Here is a 27,842-nt window from a genome sequence, read left to right as displayed (position 1 = left end):
TACTGATATTTTTAAATGTCCATAGTATATTATTAAATTGAAAAGGAGTTGCTTAGCAGTATAAAATCCCTTTAACGTTTATATAGAGATGTTAGTATTTCAGGGAGGAAAATGTGGAAGAATATATGTCAAACAGTGGTAGACTCATTTATCAAAGTCAAAGATTACTTTTTGTAAATTATATACGTAATGCATGGATAAATACTTCTTGTAAAAATAATAAAGATAAACAAACACTTGTACTCAAATGTTCAGTCTTACTCATAAAAGCCCAATTTTTTTTAATTTTTAAGAAGATTTTACTTATTTATTTATTTGACAGAGAGAGACAGCGAGAGGGAACACAGGCAAGAGAGTGGAAGAGGGAGAAGCAGCCTTCCCAGCGAGCAAGGAGCCCAATGTGGGGCTCAATTCCAGGACCCTGGGATCATGACCTGAGCTGAAGGCAGACGCTTAATGACTGAGCCACTAAGGCACTCCAAAGCTCAATACTTTAAATAACTCGAAGTCTATGAATTGGTGAATGCATAAAAGAAACTGTGGTATACCAATATAGTGGGATACTACTCAGCAGTGAAAAAAACAAACTATTGATACATGCAATAACATAGATGAATCTCAAAATCATTATGCTAGGAGGAAAAAAAGCTATCCACAAAAGACTACATATTGTATGATTTCATTTATATGAGATTTTGGCAAGGGCAAAGCTATTGTGACAGATCAGTGTTTGGCCAAGGGCTGGAGGTGAGGGAAGAGGATGAGTACAAAGGGGCATAAGGGACCTTTTGTGGGTAACAGAAATGATTGTTATCATGATTATGGTGTTGGCTATGCTACTGTATACATTTGTTTATATTCATATAATTGTACAGTTAAAATTGGTGAATTTTATTGCATTTCAATAAAAGCAAAATGTTTAAAGTAGATTAAGTTCTTCTGATTACTACACCAAAACCAGGTTCCCTTACTTCCTGGGAAGGCCTCCTCCTACCTCCAAACAGGTTAAACAGGTCACGACCATCACTACTGCAGATGCTACTTACCTGGATGGCTCAGTGGTTAAGGCCTCTGCCTTCGGCTCGGGTCATGGTCTCGGGGTCCTGGGATCCAGCCCCATATCGGGCTTGAGCCTGCTTCCCCCCCCCCCCCCCACCGCCTGCCTCTCTGCCTACTTGTGATCTTTGTCAAATAAATAAATAGTCTTTAAAAAAAAATACTTGTTCTGCATTTACACACACAGACACAAATACGCAGAGGAAATCTACATTATTATATTGTTTTACAGTACTTAGTCATTATTTGGCGTGTTCCACTAACTGCATCTTGGAGACCTTTTCATCAGAATTTACAATTCTTTTTTTTTTTTTAAGATTTTATTTATTTATTTGACAGAGAGAGATCACAAGTAGGCAGAGAGGCAGGCAGAGAGAGAGGAGGAAGCAGGCTCCCCACGGAGCAGAGAGCCTGATGCGGGGCTCGATCCCAGGACCCTGAGATCATGACTCGAGCCGAAGGCAGCGGCTTAATCCACTGAGCCACCCAGGCGCCCCCAGAATTTACAATTCTACATTATTCTAACTTCTGATAGTATTACGTTGTATGGATATAATATAGTTTAGTCAACCATCCCCTCTATCACTCAACCATATTTGAGTACCACGGTGTGCCAACTCCAGGGAATATAATGGCATACAGAAATGGCACACCTTCTCAGCATTTTCAGACAAGTAGGGTAGGGAGGAAGACTCAATAATATATGTAAAAGGGTGCCTGGATGGCTCAGTGGGTTGAGCCTCTGCCTTCCGCTTGGGTCATGGTCTTAGGGTCCTGGGATCCAGCCCCACATCCGGATCTCTGCTCAGCGGGGAGCCTGCTCCCCCCCACCCCCCGCCTGCCTGCTTGTGCTCTCTCCGTCAAATAAATAAATCTTTTTTTAAATGTGAAATTTAAACTATTAAGAGTGGTTATGAGTCTTTGAGTCTGAGTAATTCATCCGGAGAGATTAAGAAAGTATTTTCCAAGAGAGTTAACATTTTTAATTAGATCTTAAGGTTGGGTGATAATGACTTAACTAAGGTAGGGGCGTAGGTAGAGCGAACTACTAACCTTGAACTGCACCAACGGTATAAAGGAAATATGGGGATATGGAGGAAATTACGGGGAATGTGCTTTAAATTTTTTTTTACAAGATGTATATATTTTGTAATCAGAAAAACATTAAGATGATAAATATTTTTAGAACGAGGTTTTCCACTTTCTTAACATAAGGAATTAAGTTTTCCATGCGTCAGGGAGAGAAATGATTAAAAGAAACGCAATCCTTCCTCGGCTTCTCTTAAAAAGCTGCACTAGTCAATGAACCTTATATCGGAGTTCTCTTGTTTTGACACAGGATTAGGGATATTCAGTACGACGTGGAGTGGACGGCTCAACGCGCCTAGGCCACAGCCTCTATGTCTGCACAACTTTTAACCAATTATCTCCTGGGAAAGCAAGGCCCATCTTCACCTCTCCACTAGGCTAAGTGTCTGCTGCCGCGCAGGAAACGTGTACCGTCGTGGACCGGGGAATCCCCAGCGCGCGTAGCACTTAAGAGTAGGACGCTCAAAGGGCAGGACGGACGGGCTTCACTTCCTAACCCAGAATGCACAGAGCGCCTTTCCGGAAGTAAGGACTACAACTTCCTGGATGTATTTATCCGGGCGGAAGCGTTTCGCCTAGAATCTGATTGGACGTGACCAACCGAAGCATTGTGGGACTTCGTCCGTCTCTCAGTACGCATGTGCTAGTTGACTTCGCCGCGCAGGTTCACGTCCGGGAGGAGACGGCGGCCCGGAGAATCACGTCGGCGGAACTGGCCTATCCCTTTCGTGCGCAGGCGCAGTGGTATCGGCCAGCACCGGAAGCGCAGGGGGTTGGGGCCGCGGTGACGCGATTCTGTCCGCGTTGGAGGGGCCGGGCCGCTGCTGGAGTCGCCGCGGCTACCGCGTGACGTGGCATAGCAGAAGCCTAAAACGCCAGACTCGGAGCGGCCGCGCCAGTCGTCGAGCAGGTCCTCGCCCCGTTAGTTCGCGTTTTGGAGCTTCGCCTGACACGCCGGCTAGCGAGCCGTCTCTGCCGCCCTCTTTCTCCCTCAGTTCCTCTTCCTTCGCTCAGTTTGTTGGGAGCGTGAAAGGAGAAGGCCCGGGGACGCCCTAAACCCCCTTCTGCTCCTGCCCATCGCAAGTGCCACTACTGCTATGGGCCTCACTATCTCCTCCCTTTTCTCCCGCCTCTTCGGCAAGAAGCAGATGCGCATTTTGATGGGTGAGTGAGGGCCCGACAGCCGAGGGCAGGCGGGGTCTCAGTGCTTGGGGCGGCCTCGGGGCCTGTTTGTCCCTCCGCCCGCTGTGGTGGGGGAGGGGCGGCGGCTCGGGGTCAGGAGGAATTCTTAAGGGGGAACAATGGGGCGAAAGGTGTGCGGTCGCCCTAGATCTGTTTAAGAAGTCGGGCAGGGTCGCGGGACAAGGTTTCTTCCTCTGGCTTTGGCTTTCTCTATTTGATGTTACTGAAATCAGACAGGATTGGGCGGAGATGTGGGGGAAGCGAACTCTCTGATCTCGCTGAGCCCGGAAGACACTGGCGAGGCCCATTCTGAGAGTGCGGTCTGGCTCCTTCTTCTCCGGTGTGGGCAGCGGTCAGGACGCAGGCAGAACTATTCCAGCCTTCCTCCTCCCCCTTTCGGCTCCGTGTACACGCTCTGCACACTACAGTGGTATGTGGAGCGAGCAGTCGCCGAGCCCGGAGCCGCCCGAGGCAGGAAGTGACCAGGCCCAGAGCGGTGGCAAGGGAGCACCCTCGGTTTCAGAAGAGTCCGGAGTCCTCAGCGCTCACTTCGCCAAACTTATTTTGCGCTGGATTCCACTTTGTGTTCTTTTCCTTATTAATGTCCCTGAAAACTGAGTTTATCGTTAATCACTTTTTGGCCACTTTCAAAAAACTAAGTATGTTTGGTTTACTGTCTTTGGTTTTCAAACTAGTTTTTATCTAGCTGGTTAAGGTTTAACGAAAAAACTTTTAATTTTTTAAGCCGATGAGAAATTCGCAGTAACTGAACATCGTGACCCTTAATTTTAGGATAGCCTTGTTCAATAATAATTACAAAGGGTTTTTTAAAAGATTCTTGTGGAAAATAAGCTTTTAAAAGCTACTTTTTCAACAGATTTTTGTTTGTTTGGTTTTTCAGCTGAGGGAGAAGGGGCTTGTCACTTGGGTGATGTAAAGCAGCCCCTCCCCCATATTACTGTGAGTAGTCTCTACATCACAGCTAAGCTTTGTGGACCTCAAAAATGCGAAAAGGAGCTCCTTAATTTAAATGTTGAAACTTGGTTATTTAGAAGCTTGTTTTTGTAGAGTGGGGAGGAAAAGTTATATTTTCTAGTTTTCTAGTTCTAGTTCTACTTTGAAAGTTTTCCAAAGCTAGATTCAGTAGTAATTCGAGGTGTATGAAGATTACACATTTAGTTCCTTTTTCTTTTTAACTGTTATTTTTGTCTTCTTTATAATTCATGGAATAGTTAATTCTTTCATAAAGGTAAATCAAAATTTTTTCTTTTTGAAACTTTTTAAGATTTCATTTATAGAGACAATTTTTAAAGGAGGGCAAGCATATTAAGTTTTTAAGGTGGCTGAAAGTTGACAGTCTGAAAAGGATCTGAAGTCATTGGGAGGACTTTGGACTGTGATAAATGAATTTCCAGGCTGTTCCTTAAAGAAATTAACTAGTACCTGGTTTCCAGGAACTAGTTGTGTTCCTGGAAATGTACTATGTTTGTCCTTTTACTTAAGATTTATTGTAAATGAATTGCAGTGTTTTGTACCATTAGTCGTTCGTGGTGGCTTAAAGTTTCAGAGGGAGAAGAAAGGTAGAGTTATGCTATAAGCACTTTATTGAATTTACTGTATTAGGGGAGCATTTCTCCCCTTTCCCCCAAAAAATAACGGATGAAAGAAAATGGAAAAGCATTTAACTTTGTGTGTTTATGCAAGAGAATGAAGTCATGATTTGGAATTACTTTTTTTATATTAAATATCTTATTACTCTGGTTTCCTATTCTTGTTTTGCTCTTTAATTTGGGGATAATTAGGTTTCCTTGATTAAAAACACCAAAGTTACAAAGTCAAGTTTACTCATCAAATGAAGCATAACCTTAGGGGAGGATATTGCATGGGTAGGGAAAGGGGTGATATGGAAGTTTGATAATTGATTTTTTTGGTCCAACTTTGTGAAGTGAATGCATAAATAATCACTCTTAAGGTCTCTCTCTGCTTGTATTCAAGTTTAGAATTGAGTTAATGATTGCTTTTCTCATATTAATGTTCTCGGGCAGAGAAGTGCACCTTTTCTTTATTAGGCTTACATAAAATTCATACCTTCTTGAGTTAGTGACTTTTTCAGACTTTATCATTTTTTTTTTAAGATTTTATTTATTTATTTGACAGACAGATCACAAGTAGGCAGAGAGACAGGCAGAGAGAGGAGGAAGCAGGCTCTCCGCTGAGCAGAGAGCCCGATGTGGGGCTCGATCCCAGGACCCTGAGATCATGACCTGAGCCGAAGGCAGAGGCTTAACCCTGTCTTTATCCTTTTTAAGTGTTACTGAAAGATAGCAGTTAGCACATGAATCTAGTTTGCCAAAGGACTGTGAATTTTAAAATTTTATTCCTACACTTGGTCTCCCAGAAGTTCAAATAATTTTAAAAAGCTATTTGAAGTTATAAGCTTGTTTTTAATTAATTAAAAACCAATGCAGTGTTTTAAGTGTAATGTCGCTTAAAGTATAGATCAACAGAAATTGTCTATTTAGGTTTTTTTTTTTTTTGAGAAATCACTCAGGTGAATGATATTATTGAATGATATATTGAACTTAAATTCAAAGATGAACAGTTTCCCATTTTAGATACTTCATGTAGCCCTGCATTACCTTATTTTTAGACTGATCTGCAGTGTCTTGATCTGTGTAATTTTGGGAAATGGCTCCCCAAGTTTTGTTTATGTTGGAAAACACTAATGTGTTCTGTAGAGGAATTATTAATACTAAGCTCTTTGAATTTAAGTTTTCTTCCCATTGAAAAGCTGAGAAAATGTTGCTTTTTAAAGGATTGCTAATAACTGTAATTCTGTATTGTCTTAGATGTGACTGTGGTTTTGTGGGGACTGGAGAGGTTCCTCTATTTGTCAATTTGAAAAATATTACTTATATTTTAAGTGAGTCTTCAAGCTATAGAGTGGCATTTCATGCCTTTTCCCTAGCATTTTTTTTTTTTTTAAAGATTTTATTTATTTGAGAGAGAGAGAGCAAGAGAGTGGTGGAGGGAGAGAGAGAAGCAAGCTCCCCACTGAGCAGGGAGCCTGATGCGGCGCTAGATTCCAGGACCCTGAGATCATGACCTGAGCTGAAGGCAGACGCTTCACTGACTGAGCCACCCAGGTGCCCCTTCCCTGGCATTTTTTTTTTTTTTTAAGATTTTATTTATTTATTTGAGAGAGAGAGGGAGGGAGGGAGAGTGAGCGAGCCAGAGAAGGGGGAGGATCAGAGGGAGAAGCAGACTCCCTGCCAAGCAGAGTGCCGGATGCGGACTTGATCCTGGGACTCCAGGATCATGACCTGAACTGAAGGCAGTCGCTTTACCAACTGAGGCACTCCCTGGCACATTTTGTAAATACATTTATTATGTGATTTTTAATTTTTAAAATTAAAAAAATTTTCCCTCTCTAAAAACAACATGTTCCTTTTTTTTTTTTAAAGATTTTAAAGATTTTATTTATTTGACAGATCACAAGTAGGCAGAGAGGCAGGCAGAGAGAGAGGAGGAGGGAAGCAGGCTCCCCACTGAGCGGAGAGCCTGATGCAGGGCTCGATCCCAGGACCCTGAGATCATGACCTGAGCCGAAGGCAGAGGCTTTAACCGACTGAGCCACCCAGGTGCCCAACAACATGTTCCTTTTTAAGAAATTTTAAAAATATGAGAAAGAATAACTAATTCCACCGTTACACTGTTGTTAACATTTATTGTATTTATTGTCAGGCTTTTAAGAGGAAATTTATGTTCTTTCTTTTTGACTTAGCTTATTATGAGCATTTTCTCAGGTCATTAGTTGAAAACATAATTGCCAGCCTTTTAAAAAAAAGCCCTTCTGATTAGTTATGTGATATAAAGAAACAATAGAAAAGGCAAAAAAAATTTTCAGTTTGATGCCACTAGAAGTTGATAAAAGTACATTTTTAGTTGTACCCTCTGGCATTATTGCAAATGGCTTTCAGACTTTGATAATTTGCTACTAATTAACACATTGCTCAAAGTGCAGATATTTCTGATCTATTGGGTAGAAGTAAAATCCAAGCTTATAATTACTTTTCTGTACATGTGGTAGTAGCCTTACTTTTAGATTTGATGGTTAGACTTCTGAAGAATTAAATAAAATACTAAGATACAGTGTGTCCGCCAGAAAAATCTAAAGGCAAGATGGCAGTATATAAATACCATTTGACAGCTCTGGTATAGATTTAGCGGTTTTTTGGTTTTTGTTTTTAATTTTAAAAAATTGAGATATAATTCATATAACATAAAATTTATCCCTTTAAAGTATACAGTTTAGTGGTTTTGCTATATTCACAAACTTGTGTCGTCATTGCCACTTTTTTTTTTAAAGAGCGCATAAGAGTGTGTGTGTATGTGCGCGCGCGCACAGAGGGAGAGAGAATCTTAAGCAGGCTCCATGCCCAGCGAAGAAACCAATAGGGTGCTCAGTCCACCACTGTGAGATCATGACCTGAGCTGAAATCAAGAGTTGAAGGCTTAACCAACTGAGTCATACAGGTGCCCCCACCATCACCACTGTCTTAATTCTAGAACATTTTCATCAGCCCCTAAAGAAACTTATACCCATTAGTGGTTACTGCTCCCCTTCTTCCCTAGTTCTTCTGCAACCACTCATCTACTTTTAGTTTCTATGGGTTTGTCTGTTCAGGATAGTTCACATAATGTAATCATACAATGTGTCCTTTAGTGCCTAGCTTCTTTCACTGTAGCATAATGTTTTAAAGGTTCATATTATATCATGTGTCATGATATAATATTTTTTAATTTCCTTTATTCCTTTTTAAGGCTGAAAAGTAATTCCTTTCTATGGATAGACCACATTTTGTTTATCCATTCACATTTGATGGAAATCTGATTGTTTCCACTCTTGACTGTTATGAGTAATGCTGCTGTGAACATTTGAAAACAAGTTTTTGTATGAGCATATAATTTTAATTGTCTTGGGTAAATGAATACTTAGGATTGGAATTGTTTGGTTCTGTGTTAACTATATTTAACACTTTAAGGAACTGACAAAATTGTTTTCCAGAGCAGCTACGCCATTTTATATTCGCATCAGGTGTGTCTGAGGGATCTAATTTTTCCATAAGACCTGGGGTTTTGCATCCCTCTTCTACTTCTGTGACTCTGGGGACATTTCTGAACCTCAGATGCTGCATTTGAAAAATAGAGGGTAGTTGTAAGGTTCATATTACAAAAAGACAGTATTGTGCTTGGAACATAATAAGCACTCAATTTAAATTATTTTTAAGTAATTATGAAGTTGTATTTTAAGCTTCCTTGTAGAAAATTGAAAGATAAAGGAAACCATGAAAAAGAAAAATACTCTGTGTGAAATTTTATTCATCTGAAAATAGACTCTCTTTCATCCCAGTCTCCTTTCTGCATTTTTTTTTCTCAATTTGAGATCGTGGAATCTAGTGTTTTTAACTTAAAATATAAGTATTTCTTGCTGCCACACTTTAGTAGACATACTTTTTAATGATTGGCTAAGAGTTTTGGGGTAGTTTTATTGCTGTTAATATTTTGGTCAAAGTACAGGTCCAGTTAAGAAGAACAAGTAATTCCAGTATATCTTTCAATACAGTGACTTGTTTATGGGGGTGGACGGGAGGGGAGAGCATTGCTGGAATGTACAGATTAGTCTTATCTTGGCTAGGTGAGAATTGGTTATAGTTTCATTTTGCGGAGAAAACTCATTGCCAAATATTGCAACATTAAGGAAATACGTACTTAAGAAATGACTGAAGTAGCACAAAATTGTTAGAAAAACAGGTTTTTGAGTAAAGAATTCTATATGATGAGTTTTAAGTGACGGTATGTGTTAATTTGTGCATCTTTAATCTCACAGTAGAATTTTTTTTTTTTTTTTTTTTTTTTGGTCTTAGATTTTATTTACTTATTTGACACTCAGAGACAGAGAGGGTATAGGAGCAGGGGGAGTTGGGAGAGGGAGAAGCGGGCTTCCTGCTGAACAGGGAGCCGGATGCGGGCTCAATCCCAGGACCCTGGGATCATGACCTGAGCCTAAGCACACCCTTAATGACTGAGCCACCTAGGTGCCCCTAGAAATTCTTTATTTAAAAAAAAATGTGGTTTGCATTTATATAACATTTTTTTGTGAAACTCAAAAGATATCTTCATGATTTTAGAATCTTGTATGTAGCTGTGAGCTATTTAGCTGTTACCTTACAGTTTTTATTTTAAAAATAACTTCCTTAAAAAGCCTTATGGTTGCATTATTTTGTAAACACTTACCCCCCTTTTTCATTAAAAATAATTGTATAAAATATATTCAGGGTTCTTAAGCATTCATCTTCCTAATAGATACATCAGGAAATGTAACCTGGCCAACATATTAATAAAGGAAATGTTTTATATTGGAATTTTTTTTAATGAAAGTAACACGTTTGTGTGAAGAAAATTCTAACTTAGAAGTAGAATATTAGTTATGCACACAAGCAGGTGTTAACAGTTTTGTTAAATTGGGTTACCTCTGTGCTTTTCTATAACTTAAAATATATAATCATAATTTGTCTTGGGTTTCTTTGTTCTGTGTCAGTATTTTTAGATTTAAATTGTTTTAGTGATGGTATGAGGTTTAGTTGGACTTCCAGTGAGGATTAGCATTTGCTATAGTTCTCAAAACCTAAATGGTATGGGTGGCTCAGTTGGTAAAGAGTCTGCCTTTGGCTCAGGTCATGATCACAGGATCCTGGTATTGAGTCTCACTCACATAGGGCTCCTTGCTGAGTGGGGAGCCTGTTTCTTCCTCTCCCTCTGTTGATCCTCCTGCTTGTGCTCTCTCGCTCTCTGTCAAGAAAATAAATAAATAAAATCTTTAAAAAAAAAATCTAACTCATGTTTTTCTAATCAACATCTTAGTTTCACTTCTGACTTGGTCTTAATCATATTTTGATTTAGTTTTTTATTGATTTTTTTTTTTTTTCCCTTTGAGAGACTGCAAGAAGACACAGGGTACGGAAGGGGAGAGAATCTTTTTTTTTAAAAATATTTTATTTATTTATTTGACAGACAGATCACAATTAGAGAGGCAGGCAGAGAGAGAGGTGGGGAAGCAGGCTCCCCACTGAGCAGAGAGCCTTATGTGGAGCTCTATCCCAGAACTGTGGGATCATGACCCGAGCCGAAGGCAGAGGCTTTAACCCACTGAGTTACCCAGGTGCCCGAGAATCTTTTTTTTTTTTAAGATTTTATTTATTTGAGAGAGATGGAGCATGACTGGGGTGAGGGGCAGAGGAAGAGCAGCAGACTCCCCACTGAGCAGGGAGCTGGATGCAGGGCTTGATTCTAGGACCCTGGGATCATGACCTGAGCCAAAGACAGATGCTTAACTGACTAAGCCACCCAGGCACCCCAAGAATCTTTTTTTTTTTTTTAAGATTCATTTATGAGAGAGTGTGTGTGTGTGCATGCACACACGCGGGGGAGGGACTGAGGGAGAGGATCAAGGACTCCATGCTGAGTGCGGAGCTGGATGCAGGGCTTGATCTCAGGGCCCTGAGATCATAACCTTAGCGGAAACCAGGAGTCAGCTCCTTAACCACTCACGTAACCCAGAGAGAGACCCTTAACCAGGCTCCACATCCAACACAGAGACCAACTCAGCTCAATCGCAAGACCCTGGGATTATGACCTTAGCCAAAATCAAGAGTTAGATAACTCTTAACTGACTGAGCCAGCCAGGTACCCCTTTAACATTAGTTACTTAATGGTGAATTTTGCTTTATTTTAAAATTTGATCAAAATCACCAGAGAAGGACTTATTCTCTCAAGAGACAGCTACTGCCTTTTTTTTTTTTTTTAATTTAATTCGGGGCACCTGGGTGGCTCATTCGGTTAAGTATTTGCCTTCAGCTCAGATCATAACCCCAGGGTCCTGGGCTCCAGCCCCACGTTGGGCTCCCTGCTCAGCCAGGAGCCTGCTTCTCCATCTCCATCTCCCTCTGCCACTCTCCCTGCTTGTGCTTTCCTGTTCTCTCTGTCAAATAAATAAAGTCTTTTAAAAAGTTAAAATTATTATTCAATTAATTAACATAGAATTTTATTAGTTTCAAAGGGAGCGTTCAGTAATTTGTCAGTTGCTCATAACACCCAGTGCTCTGTTATATCACATGGTAACAGGTTTTTCAAACAATGAATGATCATATTGTTCTCCCCATCGTTTTCTGTATTTTTACTGAAGATATCAGACTTCAGGTAGTTAACTTTTGTTTCTCTGTGTGTATTTTAGAACTAGATTTTCTGATTTTTTTATTTATATTGTCCTGTACTCAAAAAACAAAGCACCTCCTGGTGCCAGTTGGTTTTTCTTGTGCCCATGAGTGAGGGCTTAGTTGCTCACTCTGTCTTGTAAGTATTTATAGTGTTTTGGAAAGAATAAACCTGAATATCTCAGTATGAAGGAGTAGGGAACACAGTTTGATTAAAAGAAACAGGATACAAAGACATAAATTGCCTCAGTGTACAGAGAAATCTGTGTACAGTGCAGAAAAGGTTGTTATATGTGTGGAAGGGGTATGAAATTGCCTATAGCCAGCCTTTAGTTCTCATTTGAACTGATAAAAGTTAAACTTATTTTCGCAGTAAGGTAAAGTAGGTAAGGGGGGATGATTTCTGTGTGTGTTTCTTTAAAAGGGTTTGACAATACAGAACATGATTTTGAGACAGATTTTGAGAGACTCATACTTAAAAAATGAGTATTTAATTTGCTTATCACTATCACTGTAATGAAGAGGTATACCCTCTTGTTCCAGGATGGATTTTTTTTCCTTCAGAAACAAGCACATTCTTCCCTACTTGTATCTGCCTCAAAGGAATTGTGGGGTTTTTTTTGTTGTTTTTGTTTTTTATATTTTATTTATTTGACAGAGAGAAATCACAACTAGGCAGAGAGGCAGGCAGAGAGAGAGGAGAAAGCAGGCTCCCCGCGGAGCAGAGAGCCCGATGCGGGGCTCGATCCCAGAACCCTGGGATCATGACCTGAGCCGAAGGCAGAGGCTTTACCCCACTGAGCCACCCAGGTGCCCCTCAGAGGAATTGTTTTAAGAATTTAGACGTTCATTATGTTGGAGATGAATATAAGGCCATTTTTTTATAACCTAAATTAACCAGTCTTTTGTTCTCATTTCTGTGCATTTGATGTAGGAATGAATTTAGGTAGGGGTAAAATTGGCCTCATCTTCTTTTGTTATCATTTAAGGATACTAGTGCACAGTTAACATTTTTTGGTAATTTTTATTCACTTGTTTTTATGTGTTCTCTGATTCAGTTTGTAACGGGTTTTTAAAAGTGATAGTAGTTCATAGAATTAATAAGGACTTGCGTTGGAAAAGATCTTAGATTAGATGATTCAGTCTCCTTGTTTTACATCTAATTTCTCTGGTCTCAGTTTCCTATAGTGACTGGTTTAAAGACACTTGACTGATTTGTGGCAAAGCAAATCTAGAGACTAGAGCCTGAGTCAGTCAGATACTCTTCTTTTCACTACTGTATGCTGTCTCTCTAGGTCTAGAAAGAAAAATGGAAAGGCTTTCTGCAGCAAGTGTTGCCTTGGGATTCAGAAACGAAGTAATTTCATTTCTAACTCAATTGGGCCTTGAGCAGTTGACTTTTGCTTCCAATCTATAAATTTGTTGTAAAATTAACTCACAGTGTGTGTTCTTTTGGTCTAGATTTAAAATCTTTAATGTCTTTTTCTAGTTGGATTGGATGCTGCTGGCAAGACAACCATTCTGTATAAACTGAAGTTAGGGGAGATAGTCACCACCATTCCTACCATTGGTAAGAAAGTTTACAGATGACTTTAATTATATCATAATACTGTATTATAAAAGAAATAGAATATGGTTTAATTTTGAAACAACTTTTAAGGCTTTATTATTTTGGAGAGCTTTATGTTCACAGAAAAATTGAGAGGAAGGTACAGAGATTTCCCGTATACTCCCTACCCCCATGTAAGTACAGCTTCCCCCTTTATCAGCGTCCTCACTCAATTTGTTACAGTTGATAACTGCATTGACATAATCATCCAAAGTCCATAGTTTACCTTAGGGTTCACTCTTGGTGTGCTTTCTATGGGTTTGGACAAGTGTACTATCTCATGTATCATTATAACTGGCTTAGGTTTTTTCAGTTTGTTGATTATCTAGTAGATTTTTAAAAAGCAATTCTGAGAGAATTCCATAGTAAGGGGTTTTATTTTCCTAATGACATTTTGCACAACTGCCTTTTTTTCTTTGTAGGTTTTAATGTGGAAACAGTAGAATATAAGAACATTTGTTTCACAGTATGGGATGTTGGTGGTCAAGATAAAATTAGGCCTCTCTGGAGGCATTACTTCCAAAACACCCAGGTAAGGAATGCTGTACAGTTTGTATAACTTTTCTTTATGTTTTATGTTTTAAAGTGTCTTTTGATAACTACTATTTAGCTGGGTGTTGGCATTCTTATATGAGTTGGCTTTCTTAATCACCACTTATATATATATTCTTCAGTGAACACTCTCACTCATGCCTTTGAAGGCTAAATTACCCAGGGGAAGAGTTACATAGCCATCATAACAATAATTTGGAAGATTAGGTGGGGGTGGTTCTCAAGATTGAACCAGGTGTCTCATCAGTAGTTCTGTTTGTTATGTTCTTAGTCTAGAAAGTAAAGTCTATGTAACTTTCTTGTCATTTTAATTTTTAATGAATAAAAAGCAATTAATAGTCCTTCATTTAGCCCAGTTAAGTGTTTACCTTATTAAAATAGACTAAGAAAAAATATATTGGAGTGCCTCGTGGTATAGTCGGTTATGCATCTGACTCTTGGTTTCAAGTTGTGATCTGCGGGTTGTGAGATAGAGCCTTCACGTTGGGCTCTGCACTCAGTGTGAAACCAGCTTGAGATTCTTCTCCTTCTGTCCCTCCTGCTTATTCTCTCCCTTTCTCTTTCTAAAATAAATAAATGAATCTTTAAAAATATATATTTATGTAGATCCACTTCATTGATTTGTACGGTATTTTTATATTATCATGTAGTATATATAATATTGGCATTGGGAAGAGATACTAGTAATCTGTGAGCAGGAGTTCTCAAATTTGGCTGCACATTAGAATCACCTGGGGAGCTTTAAAAAAAAACTAAAAATCCCAACGTGCTGATCATTAACTCCATACCAATTGAATTAGAATCTCGGGGGATATAAACTAGGTATCAGTAATGCGTCTCCAACTTTGATGTGCCTATGAATCACTTGGATATTAAAATACAGATTAATTTGGTAAGGTCAGACTGAATAAGGCCTGAGATTCTGCATTTCTAGCAGGTTCTTGGGTGATGGTCCTGCTGGTCTGGGACCTTACTTTGAAGAGCAAGGCTCTGGTATAAGGTATTTCAGCAGCGGCGTTTTTGACATTTCAGGTTGAGTTAACTCTTTATTGTTGGGGCGAGGGGAGGTTCTCAGCACTGTGGAATGTTTAGCAGCATCCCTGGCCTCTACTCACTGGGTGCCAGTAGCAGACCCCAACCAACCCAGTTGCAGTAACCAAAAATACCTCCACATATTCAAAATATGCTCTGGGGATAAAATTGCACCTTTTTTTAAAAAATATTTATTTGACAGAGAGAAATCACAACTAGGCAGAGAGGCAGGCAGAGAGAGAGAGGAGGAAGCAGACTCCCTGCCGAGCAGAGAGCCCGATGTGGGGCTCGATCCGAGGACCCTGGGATCATGACCCGAGCCGAAGGCAGAGGCTTTAACCCACTGAGCCACCCAGGTGCCCCTAAAATTGCACCCTTTTGAGAACCACTCACTGTTCTAGTCTAATTCTTATGTAGGAGCCAGCTGAAGTTTGGAATGACTTCCTAGGACTGGAGAGGTGGTTCTTATTCTAGATTTCTCTTTAACCTCTTTCCAACTCAGTTGTGTTTACTACCAGGAGTAGTAAACACAGGAGAGGTTTCTCATCAGTTTTTGTTTACTACTGGAGTTGATGATACAATTTTTAAGTAATGTGTGATGTTACAAGCACTTCATATGTTTAAGATTCACAGATGCCATTCTTGTTCTTCCAACTCTTAAAACAGTATGCAGGTGAGGTATATTGCCAACCAGGTGTCAGTGAATACCCTAGGTGAGTTGGCTGGAACAGGTTACCAGGTTTAAGAAGTGTGTCCTGTTAAATAAATGGCATGCTTTTTTATTTAAGAATTAGAATATTTCTGTTCATTAGGTGTGATTAGAAAAGCTATTTTTTAAAAAGATTTTATTTATTTATTTGACAGAGAAAGACAGTGAGAGAGGGAACCACTAGCAGGGAGAGTGGGAGAGGGAGAAGCAGGCTTCCCACAGAGCAGGGAGCCTGATGTGGGGCTCAGTGCCAGGACCCTGGGATCATGGTCCGAGCTGAAGGCAGATGCTTAATGACTGAGCCACCCAGGCACCTGGAAAAGCTATTTTTTTTTTTTTCTTTTAGATTTTATTTATTTGACAGATCACAAGTAGGCAGAGAGACAGGCAGAGAGAGGGAGGGGGAAGCGGGCTCCCCGCTGAGCAGAGAGCCCAATGCGGGGCCTGATCCCAGGACCCCGAGATCATGACCTGAGCTGAAGGCAGAGGCTTAAACATCTGAGCCACCCAGGCGCCCCTGGAAAAGCTATTTTGATGCAAGTCAAATGCTTCAAAAAACTTCATTATGGAAATTGTCAAAGGTACACAAAAGTAGACAGACTAGCACATAAACATCCATGTATCTATTAGCCAACTTCAATTATTAGTGTATGGCCAATATTGTTTAATTGATGTTTCTTTCTAATAGATTTTTAGATTATTATAAAGTAAGTCATTGTCATTTCATTTAGAGAGTGTTTTTGAAGTAGAATTAGGAGGAGTGTAAAACTTTGCTAATCCTCAATTTGTAATTCTTGACCAAGAGTAACCCTAATCTTATCCTGCATTTGTTTAGAATGCTTTGTAATGTACTTTTGAGTTTTTGTTTTGTTTTGCTTTTTAGAGGTGAGAGAGAGAGAGAGAGTGAGAGTGCGCTGACATATGTATTGGGGAGTAGTAAAGAGAGAGGGAGAGAGAGAATCTTGAGTAAGCTCCATGCCCACCATGGAGCCCAGCATGAGGCTTGATCTCACAACCCTGCGACCATGATCTGAGCCAGAATTAAGTGCTGGACACTTAACTGACTGAGCCACCCAGTTGCCCCGTTTACTTTTGAGTTCTTGAGATTAGATCCATTCCTGGCCTCTTTGGATCATCTTACAATCAAAAGTTCCAAGTACTTCTTCCTAGAGAACTCCTGTCTGCAGGGGAAAGTTTTATGTGTTATCTGGATGTAATCTCAGCTAAGCTCTTACACCAGCTTTTCTAACATTCTTGATCAGTTCTGTTAGCTATAAAATTAAAAAGAAATGAGGGGCGCCTGGGTGGCTCAGTGGGTTAAAACCTCTGCCTTCAGCTCAGGTCACGGTCCCAGGGTCCTGGGATCGAGCCCCACGTGGGCTCTCTGCTCTGCAGGGAGCCTGCTTCCTCCTCTCTCTCTCTGCCTGCCTCTCTGCCTACTTGTGATCTCTGTCTGTCAAATAAATAAAATCTTAAAAAAAAAAAATTAAAAAGAAATGAATACTGTTTAATCATGTTCCTAGAGCCAGGACACACTGTTTATTGTAATAAATTCCTCTTCCCTTATTAGATAATTCCAGTTATTTTGCTGTTCTAAATTAGTAAGTACTTGGCCTTTTAAGTAGTCTTTTATTGTAGCCAAACTTGCTTTAGAATCCTAGTTTTTCTACAGTCTTGATTCTAGGTTGTCCCAGGAAGTGAATAACTGAATTTATTACTGAAATACTTGTTTTTTCTCTCAATGAAGTGTTACTTTGGAAGCAATAGTATTAATTACATTTTTTTTTTTTAAGATTTTATTTATTTATTTGACAGAGAGAGATCACAAGCAGGCAGAGAGGCAGGCAGAATAAAAATGGATAGTTAGTAGTCCAAATAAAATTAGATGCCTTTTGGAGGCATTGCCTCTTCTAGAGGAATAGATTTTAAAAAGCAGTGGCTTTTGGAATAGGAGGGAAAGGGGGAGACAACATTTACTAAATGCCTGTGATAAGCCAAGTACAGTACTAGATTCTTTTATATCTGTATGATTATGTTTAACAGGCTGATAAAGTTGGCTGGCGTGGTTTTATTTTTATAGAAGAGAGGGCATGTTCCAGGATTAGGTCATTTATGTAAGAAGTAGTCTTGAGATTTGAATTTGGATATCTTTCCAATATGCCGTACTGGCTCTCATAGCACCAAAAGTATTTTCGGAGATTAGGATGTTTAAAATGATGGTTTCCAGCAGAGACAAAGGAAATGGATTTGAAATTTGCTAGACCAAAGGACATTGTCATTTTAATGATCATAGCCTAGAATAAATATTAGGTACCCTGGCAAGCTCAGTACTGTAATGGTTCTGAGGTGTAAATACAGAATAAAGTAGCTCTTTGTCCTAAATGGATTTTATGCTCTTGGTGGATTTAATCTAGTTATTTATATAAATAAGCATAAGACAGTTTGTGATTAAGTGACAAATGATCAAAAAATACTTCAGTGGTCAGGGTTGTGGGGAGAATAATATTTAAAGTAATCACTTTAGTATTAATAGGAATAGATTTTAACAAAGCTATTAAGGTAATCTCTCTCTGGTTGAAAATTTTATACTTTTCCATTTGAAAGTTTTTAGAAAAGTCTTAACTAATTGTTTCTTTAATTCCATTTCTTTTCTAGAATAGAATTTTAATGTTTGTGAATATCTGTAGGAGTGGTTACTACTTTTCTTTTTGTTAAGAATTTCATATTGAGGGGCACCTTACTGACTCAGTCTGTGGAGTGGGACTCTTGATCTCAGGGTCGTGAGTTAAAGCCCCATACTGAGTTAAAGCTACACATGTGAGTTAAAGCCCCACACTAAAGCCTAGAGTTTACTTAAAAAATAAGTATAAAAGAATTTCTTATTTGATCAAGTCAATAATACTGTGGAGCAGAGCCGACTTTTCCATAAGTAAGCCTACAAAAACCATTTTGTGTGCCCCTTCTCCCTCTTTTTTTAAGAAACACTTTGTGCATGCCTTTTACTGAATATGCTAATTAAGTCATTAGATTAATGCATCTTTAGGATCTTTCGTTAGTTTGTTTTTTTTTTGTTTTTTTTAAGATTGATTTATTTGACAGAGGGAAAGAGATCACAAGTAGGCAGAGAGGCAGGCAGAGGGAGAGGGGGAAGCAGACTCCCTGCTGAGCAGAGAACCTGATGCGGGCCTTGATCCCAGGACCCTGAGATTGTGAAATGAGCCAAAGTCAGAGGCTTAACCCACTGAACCACCTAGGCACTCCGATCTTTCGTTAGTTCTTTTTCCTTTTGTTCCCGCATAGTGAACCATTCTGTTACTTATAATCTGCACTTAACATGAAAGGGAAGTGGGATAAAATTTATTCATAGTGTAGTTGAGAGAAGTGATCGCTTGGTTAAGAGCAAAATTTTTTTTTTTTAGATTGTATTTATTTAGAGAAAGCATGTGCATGTGAGTGGGAAAGGGTCAAGAGGGAGACCAAGGAAAAGAATCACCAGCAGAGTTTGTGCTGAGTGTAGCACTATATGCGAGGCTTGATCCCACAACCCTGAAATCCTGACCTGAGCCAAAATCAAGAATCAGATCCTCAACTTACTGAGCCACCCAAGCGCCTCTACATTTTTTTTTTTTTAATAACATAAGTTAGAATCACAAATAGTGCTCAAATCTATTTTTAGTACTTAGGGCCCTGTTCTTTTTTGTTGTTCTTTTAATAAGAAGACATTGGCTTCTTGCTGTTTAATTCAGTATGGTTCTTTTGTCTATAAATATTTAGTGTCTCCTTTAAGGTTAACTTAAATGCAATTTATTTATAAAAACAATTTTTCCCCAGGGTCTTATTTTTGTGGTAGATAGTAATGATCGTGAAAGAATTCAGGAAGGAGCTGAAGAGCTGCAGAAAATGGTAAGGAAGTTTTTTAAATTTATTATTTCCAAGATGTGTTTTTCAGGGTGGCAGTGGTGGTGTTAGTGATTGGTACAGCTTAGTGTGATTAGATTACACAAATGAATTGTTTCAGGGCTAGAAAGAACCTTGAGGAACAGTCATCACAGATTCTTAAGAATGCATATAAAAACTGTAGAGCTTTTTAAACAGACAGAAGAGTAGCTACTTCATTAAGTTGGGAGGAGGGCTCAGCTTGTTTTTACCATGCTCCGGGGTGTTAGGTCTCTGGTTGAGGATGTCTCCATTAGTCCAGTGCTTTATTTAATAGATAAAAAAATCTGTAGGTTTGGAACTTTTGTGATCTAGGAATTTTTGTTCAGATATCTGTTCCCAAGGTCACTGAGTTCAGTTTTCTCTATTCTGTACCTATACAATATATACTCTGAAATATTTCATATAGCAGCCATGATAAAGAATTCCACCTATGGTAGTAGCGTTTTGGTTGATGATGGTATTTTAGCTTTGCTGGGTATCAGATTGTTTTCATGTACAGTTGACACTTGAACAACCTGGGGGTTAGGAGTGCCAGTTCATGGCCCACTCACCATGTGTACAGTTGAAAATCTATGTATAACTTTTGAGTCCTCAAAAACTTCACCGCTTTTGCTGGCCACAATTTAGTGGCATATTAGAGGCATATTTAGAGGCATATTGCCTCCTGAGGGCCACGCCTTTCTGTCCTAGGTGGCTTTTCTTCTCACCGGTCAGAATTGGCTGCAACCCAAGAAGCAAGCAGCCGCCAAGCCCTCTGACTCTGGAGTGGGAGGTGGGGAGGGTGGGCCAGCACAGGTCTGGTGTCCAGCTGTGCATCCCAAGGACCACTTGACCCTGCTGCTCAGGCTGAGAGCACAGACAAAACAATAACTCTTGGACTATAAATCAGTGGTTGATGCAAATGAAGAAAAAACTTCAGAACAAATCATGCAAGATAAGCAAATTGAAGCTAAAATTGAAGACCTGGAAAGGGAAACTGAAGAGTTAAAAATTGCTTTTGAAATGAAAAAGGCTTGTATTAGATAGGATGCAACTTTGAGCTGCACTTAAAAAAACCTGGAGAAAATTAACTCCAAGTGTGCTCATGGATAAAGCTAAATTAATAATGAAATCACACCAGGAATCTTGGAATTTGGAGGAAAAACTGCTTGATGTTGGAAAGAAGAAATTACAATTAAGACAAGCTTTAGAAATGTTTTAGAACAAATGTTTAGACAAGGTTTTAGGAATACAGACTGAAAAGAGCAAACAGAAAAATGAATTTGGACAATATGGAAAATTCAGATGAGATAAAGACCATACCATAAAACCTACAGATGGAGATACAAATTACTAAAGTTATTCAGTATGTGTTCCAGAACCTCATTTTAGGGAGTAAAGGCAGTTGGGCAGAGGATTTTGCTTTTAAGGAAACTGTTCTCCAGCTTGACAAGAATCTCACTGTGATCTAGTAAGAATTCTATTTTGTCGTTTTTTGTTTTGGTCTTTGCTGTGTCATTTAAATAGTAGATTTCAAGTAAAATTCTTTTTAGTGTTTTTGGAACTATTCTAATACTCCAGTTTTTTTGTGGCTTGACACTTTAACATGGAATCTGTTGTTTTAAATATGATAATTAAAGTGACTGGCATACTGAAAAAGAATCTGAAAATCTTCGTCTTGGAAGGGTTCCAAAAGACATCTAATCCAGCTTTCCACTGAATGTGGACATTTTTTCTGCAGCATTCCTGGCAGTCCCACTTCTCATCTGGAACACTTCTATGCATTTGTGAGTCAACTAAAATACTCGAAAAATTGGAAAACGATATCCACATCCTTGATTTTTTTTTTCAACTGTCAGTTGTATTTTACAAAAATAAATATCACTTTAGATTTATCTCTCACACAAAAAAAACCAATAGCTTACTCTTGCCCTTACCAATAACACTTGATTAACACATAATTTTGAATGTTATGTTTGTTTTATATTGTATTCTTTAATAAAGTAAACTAAGGGAAAAATGTTATTAGGAAAATTACAAGGAAGAGAAAATGCATTTACAGTAATGTGCAGCAAAACACCCGTGTATGAAGTTGACCCATACAGTTCATACCCGTGTTGTTCAAGGGTCAGCTGTATTTATATTGTAAAAATTGTTGGGGATGTACCTTGTCATGGTTTCAAACTTGGATAACTGTAAAATATTTACTGAAATGAAATCTTAATTCTCATTCGTTGCTTTTAAGACTATATTGCAGTTTGTGCCAGTGTATGTATAACTAAGTCATGGTAGTTTGTCCAAGGAGTTAAATATCATGCCTTCTACTCTTTTTGTAAACAGCTTTATGGAGATATAATTCATATACCATAAACGTCACTTATTTAAAATATGTAAGTCATTGGTTTTTAGTATACAGAATTTGCAAACATTAACCACAGTCTGATTTTACGACATTTTAAATGACCATAAAGAAATTACCTACAACTATTAGTATTTATTCTCCATTTCTGCCTTCAGTGCACCCCAAACCCCCAGCCCTTATGACCACTAATTTTACTTTATATGCATATGCCTATTCTAGGCATGCATATAAATAGAATCATGTAATACATGGTTTTTTTAAACTTTTTGTTACTTTTCACTTAGCATAAATTTTCAGCGCTCATCCATGGTGTGGCATGTGTCAGTACTCATTCCTACCAGTGTCTACTCTTGTATTTACTTTTATTGTTGTTCTATTACTTATTATTTACTCCTGTATTACTTATTATTATTAGAACTCTTACATTGTTCTTGTATTTTTTTCACGATACTGCTAATGCCCTAGTCATTGTACTGTTGTCCTCCTGTTGTCTGGCTGGAAAGGAATAAAAGTCCAAAAAGAGTCCTCTACACTGAGTACCATAAGATGCTGCTGTAAATATTTATTTCCATATGTGTTTCTTGTCCTTACCAATCCTGACTCTTAATGGGTGATCATGAAAGCGCAAATGAATGATTTACTTCAATGGAGTGCAGGATGATTGGCTTGAAAAATAGTTTTGCTTTACTTGAAAGGCATTATGAGTTTTTGCTTGGGTTTTAAAAATTGAAGGATATAAGATTTAAGTGTGCCTGAACTTTATGTAGTGAAATTAGGTTGATGTTTAATAATGTGTTCAATGTTGAATAAGTGGTATGTACAGGAAGGCAGTGTTTTACCTACTTTGTCACAGTGATTGAGTTCAGATTGTTAGTTGTTAACATCTTAGCTTTTATTTTCAGCTTCAGGAAGATGAGTTGCGAGATGCCGTGTTGCTGCTTTTTGCGAACAAACAGGATTTGCCAAATGCTATGGCCATCAGTGAAATGACAGATAAATTAGGTCTTCAGTCTCTTCGTAACAGAACAGTAAGTATTTGGAGGTTCATGTTAATCTCCTGACTTAGAATTAATATAATTGTTTAAGGAAGTATTCACTTCAATACATATTAAGCAATTGTCCCTTTTGTTGGACATATAATGAGCATACCATTTAAGAAAAAAAATACAGTAATACATTACAAACATGAGCCCTTTCAGACTTTTATAAATGTGTGTTCAATTTTTAAACTATGTTAATATCTTCCTCTCCTTCCTGCCCCCCAAGAGAGGAGTAGAGAGAGAGAGAAAGAATCCCAGGCAGGCTCCATGGCCAGTGCAGAGCCCAACATGGGCCTCCCTCTCATGACCTCAGCCAAAATCAGGATTCGGACACTTAACTGACTGGGCCATCCAGGCGCCCCTCCATTTTTTAACTTTCAATATTTAGCTTTTAAGGAGCCAAATGTTTAAATACCTTTATTTCATTTGATTTTTGTTAACTTTATTTTTAAAACATTTAGTATCTATAAAGGTGTTAATTTTTTTTTTTTTTAAGATTTTATTTATTTACTTGACAGATCACAAGTAGGCAGGGAGAGGGGGAAGCAGGCTCCCCGCTGAGCAGAAAGCCTAACACGGGGCTTGATCCCAGGACCCTGAGACCAGGACCTGAGCCAAAGGCAGAGGCTTAACCCACTGAGCCACCCAGGCGCCCCATCTAAAGATTATTGATATTGTCTGTTTTAATTTTATATATTTGAAAGAGCTCTGCAGCAAGTATTTTGTAATTTGGTTTTCTTAAAAAACTGCAATATTTTTGCAGCCATATTTTAAATTTTTTATTTTTTATTAACATATAATGTATTATTAGCCCCAGGGGTACAGGTTTGTGAATCGCCAGGTTTACACACTTCATAGCACTCACCATAGCACATACCCTCCCCAGTATCCATAACCCAGCCACCCTCTCCCTACTCACCTCTCCCCAGCAACCCTCAGTTTGTTTTGTGAGATTAAGAGTCTCTTATGGTTGGGGCGCCTGGGTGGCTGAATGGGTTAGAGCCTCTGCCTTCGGCTCAGGTCATGATCTCAGGGTCCTGGGATCGAGCTCCGCATCAGGCTCTCTGCTCAGCTGGGAGCCTGCTTCCCCCCTCTCTCTCTGCCTGCCTCTCTGTTGTGATCTCTGTCAAATAGATAAATAAAATCTTTAAAAAAAAAAAAAAAGTCTCTATGGTTTGTCTCCCTCCCGATCCCATCTTGTTTCATTTTTTTTTCCTTCCCTACCCCCTAAACGCCCCACGTTGACTCTCAAATTCTTCATATCAGGGAGATCATATGATAATTATCTTTCTCTGATTGACTTATTTCGCCCAGCATAATATCCTCTAGTTCCATCCACGTCGTTGCAAAAGGCAAGATTTCATTTTTTTTTTTTTTTTAAGATTTTATTTATTTATTTATTTGACAGAGATCACAAGTAGAGAGGCAGGCAGAGAGAGAGGGGAAGCAGTCTCCCTGCTTAGCAGAGAGCCGATCGGGGCTTGATCCCAGGACCCTGGGATCATGACCTGAATTGAAGGCAGAGACTTTGACCCACTGAAGCCACCCAGGTGCCCCAAGATTTCATTTCTTTTGATTGCTGAATAGTGCAGCCGTATTTTAGATAATCTTGTTTTATACTGTTTGCCTTTTAACATCCAAAGCTTGTGAACTATAGTTATGACATTAAACAAGTTTTGAATTTAAAAGAAACATTATGGCACTCCTGGGTGGCTCAGTGGGTTAAAGCCTCTGCCTTCAGCTCAAGTCATGATCCCAGGGTCCTGGGATCGAGCCCCCATCGGGCTCTCTGCTCAGCAGGGAGTCTGCTTCCTCCTCTCTCTCTGCCTGCCTCTGCCTACTTGTGATTTCTGTCTGTCAAATAAATAAAATAACATCTTTAAAAAAAAATACTATACTTGTTCTCCAGTAGCTTGTTTTAGATCAGTGATTTAAATACTGGCAAAATACAATCTATTGTTTTATATGTAAATATGATATCACAAACTTTAATGTGACTTGTGCTTTACAATGGTTTTTCACTAAGTTGTCAACAAGGCAGATACTGTGCTGTGGCAGTATCTGTATAGGCTGTTTGAGATGTACCAGACTGATTTAAACAAGATAAACTGTAAATGGTACCAGTTCTCAGGGCAGTGAAGATAAGAATTTGTACCTTTAACCAGCCTTCTAGGTTACTGGGGTGTTTGTTATTCAAATAATTATTGCCAGAATGGTATACTTGCATTGCCCTTGTGATATTAAAGTAAGGTCTTTATTGTAAGGCAGAATAAAATGGGTCAGTAAAGAAAAGTAATAAAAATAACTATTGCTTAAAGGAAATTAAATTGTTTTCTAGATCTTTTTCTTGCTCTTTAACATTTCATGGCATTTCATACACTTCCTGTTACCATTTTAAAAAGTGAAACTTTTTGGAATGCAAAGACTAAAGATAGTGAAATTATTTGAAAAGCTTGCCTCCAGTATCAACAGCGCCTATTCTTTTTAAAAATTTTGCCTCCTGTACTCTGAATGTAGTTTTATGGGAAACAAAAGAGGGTCATAAGGACCTGATGGGTCCCCTTAAGTAGTTACTAATCTTCTTGTGAACGTTCTTTTCAGATTAGGGAGTGGATTGTTGATAAAATCTAATGAATGGGTAGGAGTAGCTTTAATTGAGACAGTTTTGTGAGAAGTGTATATGAGAACACTGTAGTTCTGTATATATAGTTCTGTACAGTTACTGAGATTATTAAATACAAAAGTAATGGTGAGATGTAAACTGTATATACTTCCTTTTTTTTTTTTTAAATTTATTTATCTGACAGAAATCACAAGTAGGGGGGCACCTGGGTGGCTCTCTGGGTTAAAGCCTCTGCCTTCGGCTCAGGTCATGATCCCAAGGTTCTGGGATCGAGCCCCGCATCGGGAATCTCTGCTCAGCAGGGAGCCTGCTTCCTTCTCTCTCTCTCTGCTTGCTTCTCTGACTACTTGTGATCTCTGTCAAATAAATAAATAAAATCTTTAAAAAAAAAAATCACAAGTAGGCAGAGAGGCAGACAGAGAGAGGGGGAAGCAGGCTCCCCACCGAGTAGAGAGCCCGATGTGGGGCTGGATCCCAGGACCCTGGGATCATGACCTGAGCCAAAGGCAGAGGCTTTAACCCACTGAGCCACCCAGGCGCCCCCTGTATTTACGTCTTTATTTCTATAGTTTTATATATTAGTTTTTTGTTTCCCTTTTCCTGTACATTTATAGTAATTGCTGACTAAATATTACGCTTGCACAGTTGGGCGGAAATAGTTAATGTTCTGATTAAGAAATTTTAAAGACTGTGGTTATATATAGTCTTCTGTTAATCAAGTATTTTCTTGTTCTTTCTTTACAGTGGTATGTTCAAGCCACTTGTGCTACACAAGGAACTGGTCTGTATGAGGGACTTGACTGGCTGTCAAATGAGCTTTCAAAACGTTAAATGAAACTGGATCTAACCAAGGACACATTTGATAGAATTGGTCTAGGCTTGTTACAACAAAATTAGTTTGCATCTTGGTTATTAAACAGTATCTGGGACTGGTTTGGGCAGAATATTACAGCGTTTAAACTTATTTTGTTGCCAATTATTGTTTACCAAGTGTAATATTGCTATTTAGCAATATGCTTGGTTTTAAAGAAATTCTCCTTAACTTGGGAAAAAAGTGTCCTCTTTTAATTTTAATTCCCTTAAGCCTAAATGCCTGGACATAGCTATTGTGACACCTTTAAATAAATCCGTTTTGAATGTTTTTTGAGCCCACACGAAATAATGTTTTAAAGTTTTCCCCTTGCCACTTTACTGATACCTTATCATTCCTGGGGCGGTCTGCTGATTTAAAAAAATGTAGCATTCCATTTGTATTTATTTTTCTCCCTTGCCAAAAAGTTTTTCTAATACTGCTTGTACCAGCCAGGGAAGTGCTCCAAAACACTATTCAGATCTCTTGCACTGAGGAACTTATATTTTCCCCCCCTTATTGAACCTGGCTTTCATCAGCCAAGCTTACCTTAGTGTGGTTTGGATTTGATAGCTAATTAGTTCTGTGCTGGTTGCAAAGAGTTCATATTGAGATGATTTTTAATACCCAGCAGATTGTCTTCCTTTATATTGTATCTTTTTTATGTTGCATGTTGCTTTTTGGTATCAGCCTGACTCTTTGCCCAGTATATGATAGTTCTGCTGATGTTTATTGTTTATTGGTGAACACATCTTCATTAAGAGTTTTTGAAAAACTCCTCAAACTCAGTAAGTTTTCTTCATAACCCATTTGGAATTATTCCTAATAAAATGATAAAAATATGTAATGTGTGTGTTCTTTTTGAGTCTAGAAGATACTTGAAATGGATTTTCTTACTTAGCACAGTTAATTTGCATATATTACATTTTTGTGAACAATAATATAGGTCTCAGTGAGTTCACTAATTGTTTAAATTGGAAAATAAGGTACGGGGTGCTATCATATATATAACAGAGTGGGGAGTAGCTTCAGAATTTTAGTTTCCTTTAATAAAATAGAACTTGACACTGTACATTTCTAAACTCACATCAAGAGTAAAAAGTTGTAATAAAATGAACTGCCCAAAAAGCATGTATGCATGTGTTTGTTTCACAACTAATGCTAGTTAAAAAAAATGGAAGTGCTGTTTGCATGGCACAATGCAGACCTCAAAGGATATGCTGCTCTCCTCCGTCAAGGAGTTAATAAGCACATTTAGCTTTAGCTCCACATATTTCAAAACTTCTGTGGAGAGCTGCATGTAACGAATTCTTTGTTAATAAGGCAATAACGGTATATATAGTTAATGAACTACATTTATGAGATTATTAAGGATTCACCTTCGTAACCTTATGAGTAACTAACTTAGTTTGTCAATAATATTTTATGTATCTTATGCATCTTTCAAATTCTTAGTGGCTTTTACAGCTTCACATAACATTTCTGGATTGAAATCTTATTTCCAAACCAATTATATGCTAGTAAAATGATACATATTTTTGAATCAT

General features: G+C 38.6%; 1 protein-coding gene across 1 annotated transcript; it reads left to right on the top strand.

Moving 5' to 3' along the window:
- The first annotated feature begins 2,890 nt into the window (after window positions 1-2,890).
- ARF4 (ADP ribosylation factor 4) lies at window positions 2,891-27,137 on the top strand. Its single transcript, XM_045991678.1, has 6 exons — window positions 2,891-3,309; window positions 13,090-13,170; window positions 13,632-13,741; window positions 19,334-19,405; window positions 22,685-22,810; window positions 26,190-27,137. The coding sequence occupies exons 1-6, from the start codon at window positions 3,243-3,245 to the stop codon at window positions 26,274-26,276; spliced, it is 543 nt and encodes a 180-aa protein (XP_045847634.1). The 5' UTR covers window positions 2,891-3,242; the 3' UTR covers window positions 26,277-27,137.
- Window positions 27,138-27,842: the final 705 nt, after the last annotated feature.

This window comes from Meles meles, chromosome 20 (genome assembly GCF_922984935.1).
Source record: "Meles meles chromosome 20, mMelMel3.1 paternal haplotype, whole genome shotgun sequence".
In the NCBI taxonomy this organism is placed as follows: Eukaryota; Metazoa; Chordata; class Mammalia; order Carnivora; family Mustelidae; genus Meles; species Meles meles.
This window is presented reverse-complemented; position numbering and strand designations above follow the sequence as displayed.

Coding starts and splice junctions, on each gene's coding strand:
- ARF4 (XM_045991678.1), top strand. CDS start 3,243: ATGGGCCTCACTATCTCCTCCCTTTTCTCCCGCCTCTTCGGCAAGAAG. Junction 13,171..13,631: donor CACCACCATTCCTACCATTG/GTAAGAAAGTTT, acceptor TTTTCTTTGTAG/GTTTTAATGTGGAAACAGTA. Junction 19,406..22,684: donor CTGAAGAGCTGCAGAAAATG/GTAAGGAAGTTT, acceptor TTTTATTTTCAG/CTTCAGGAAGATGAGTTGCG.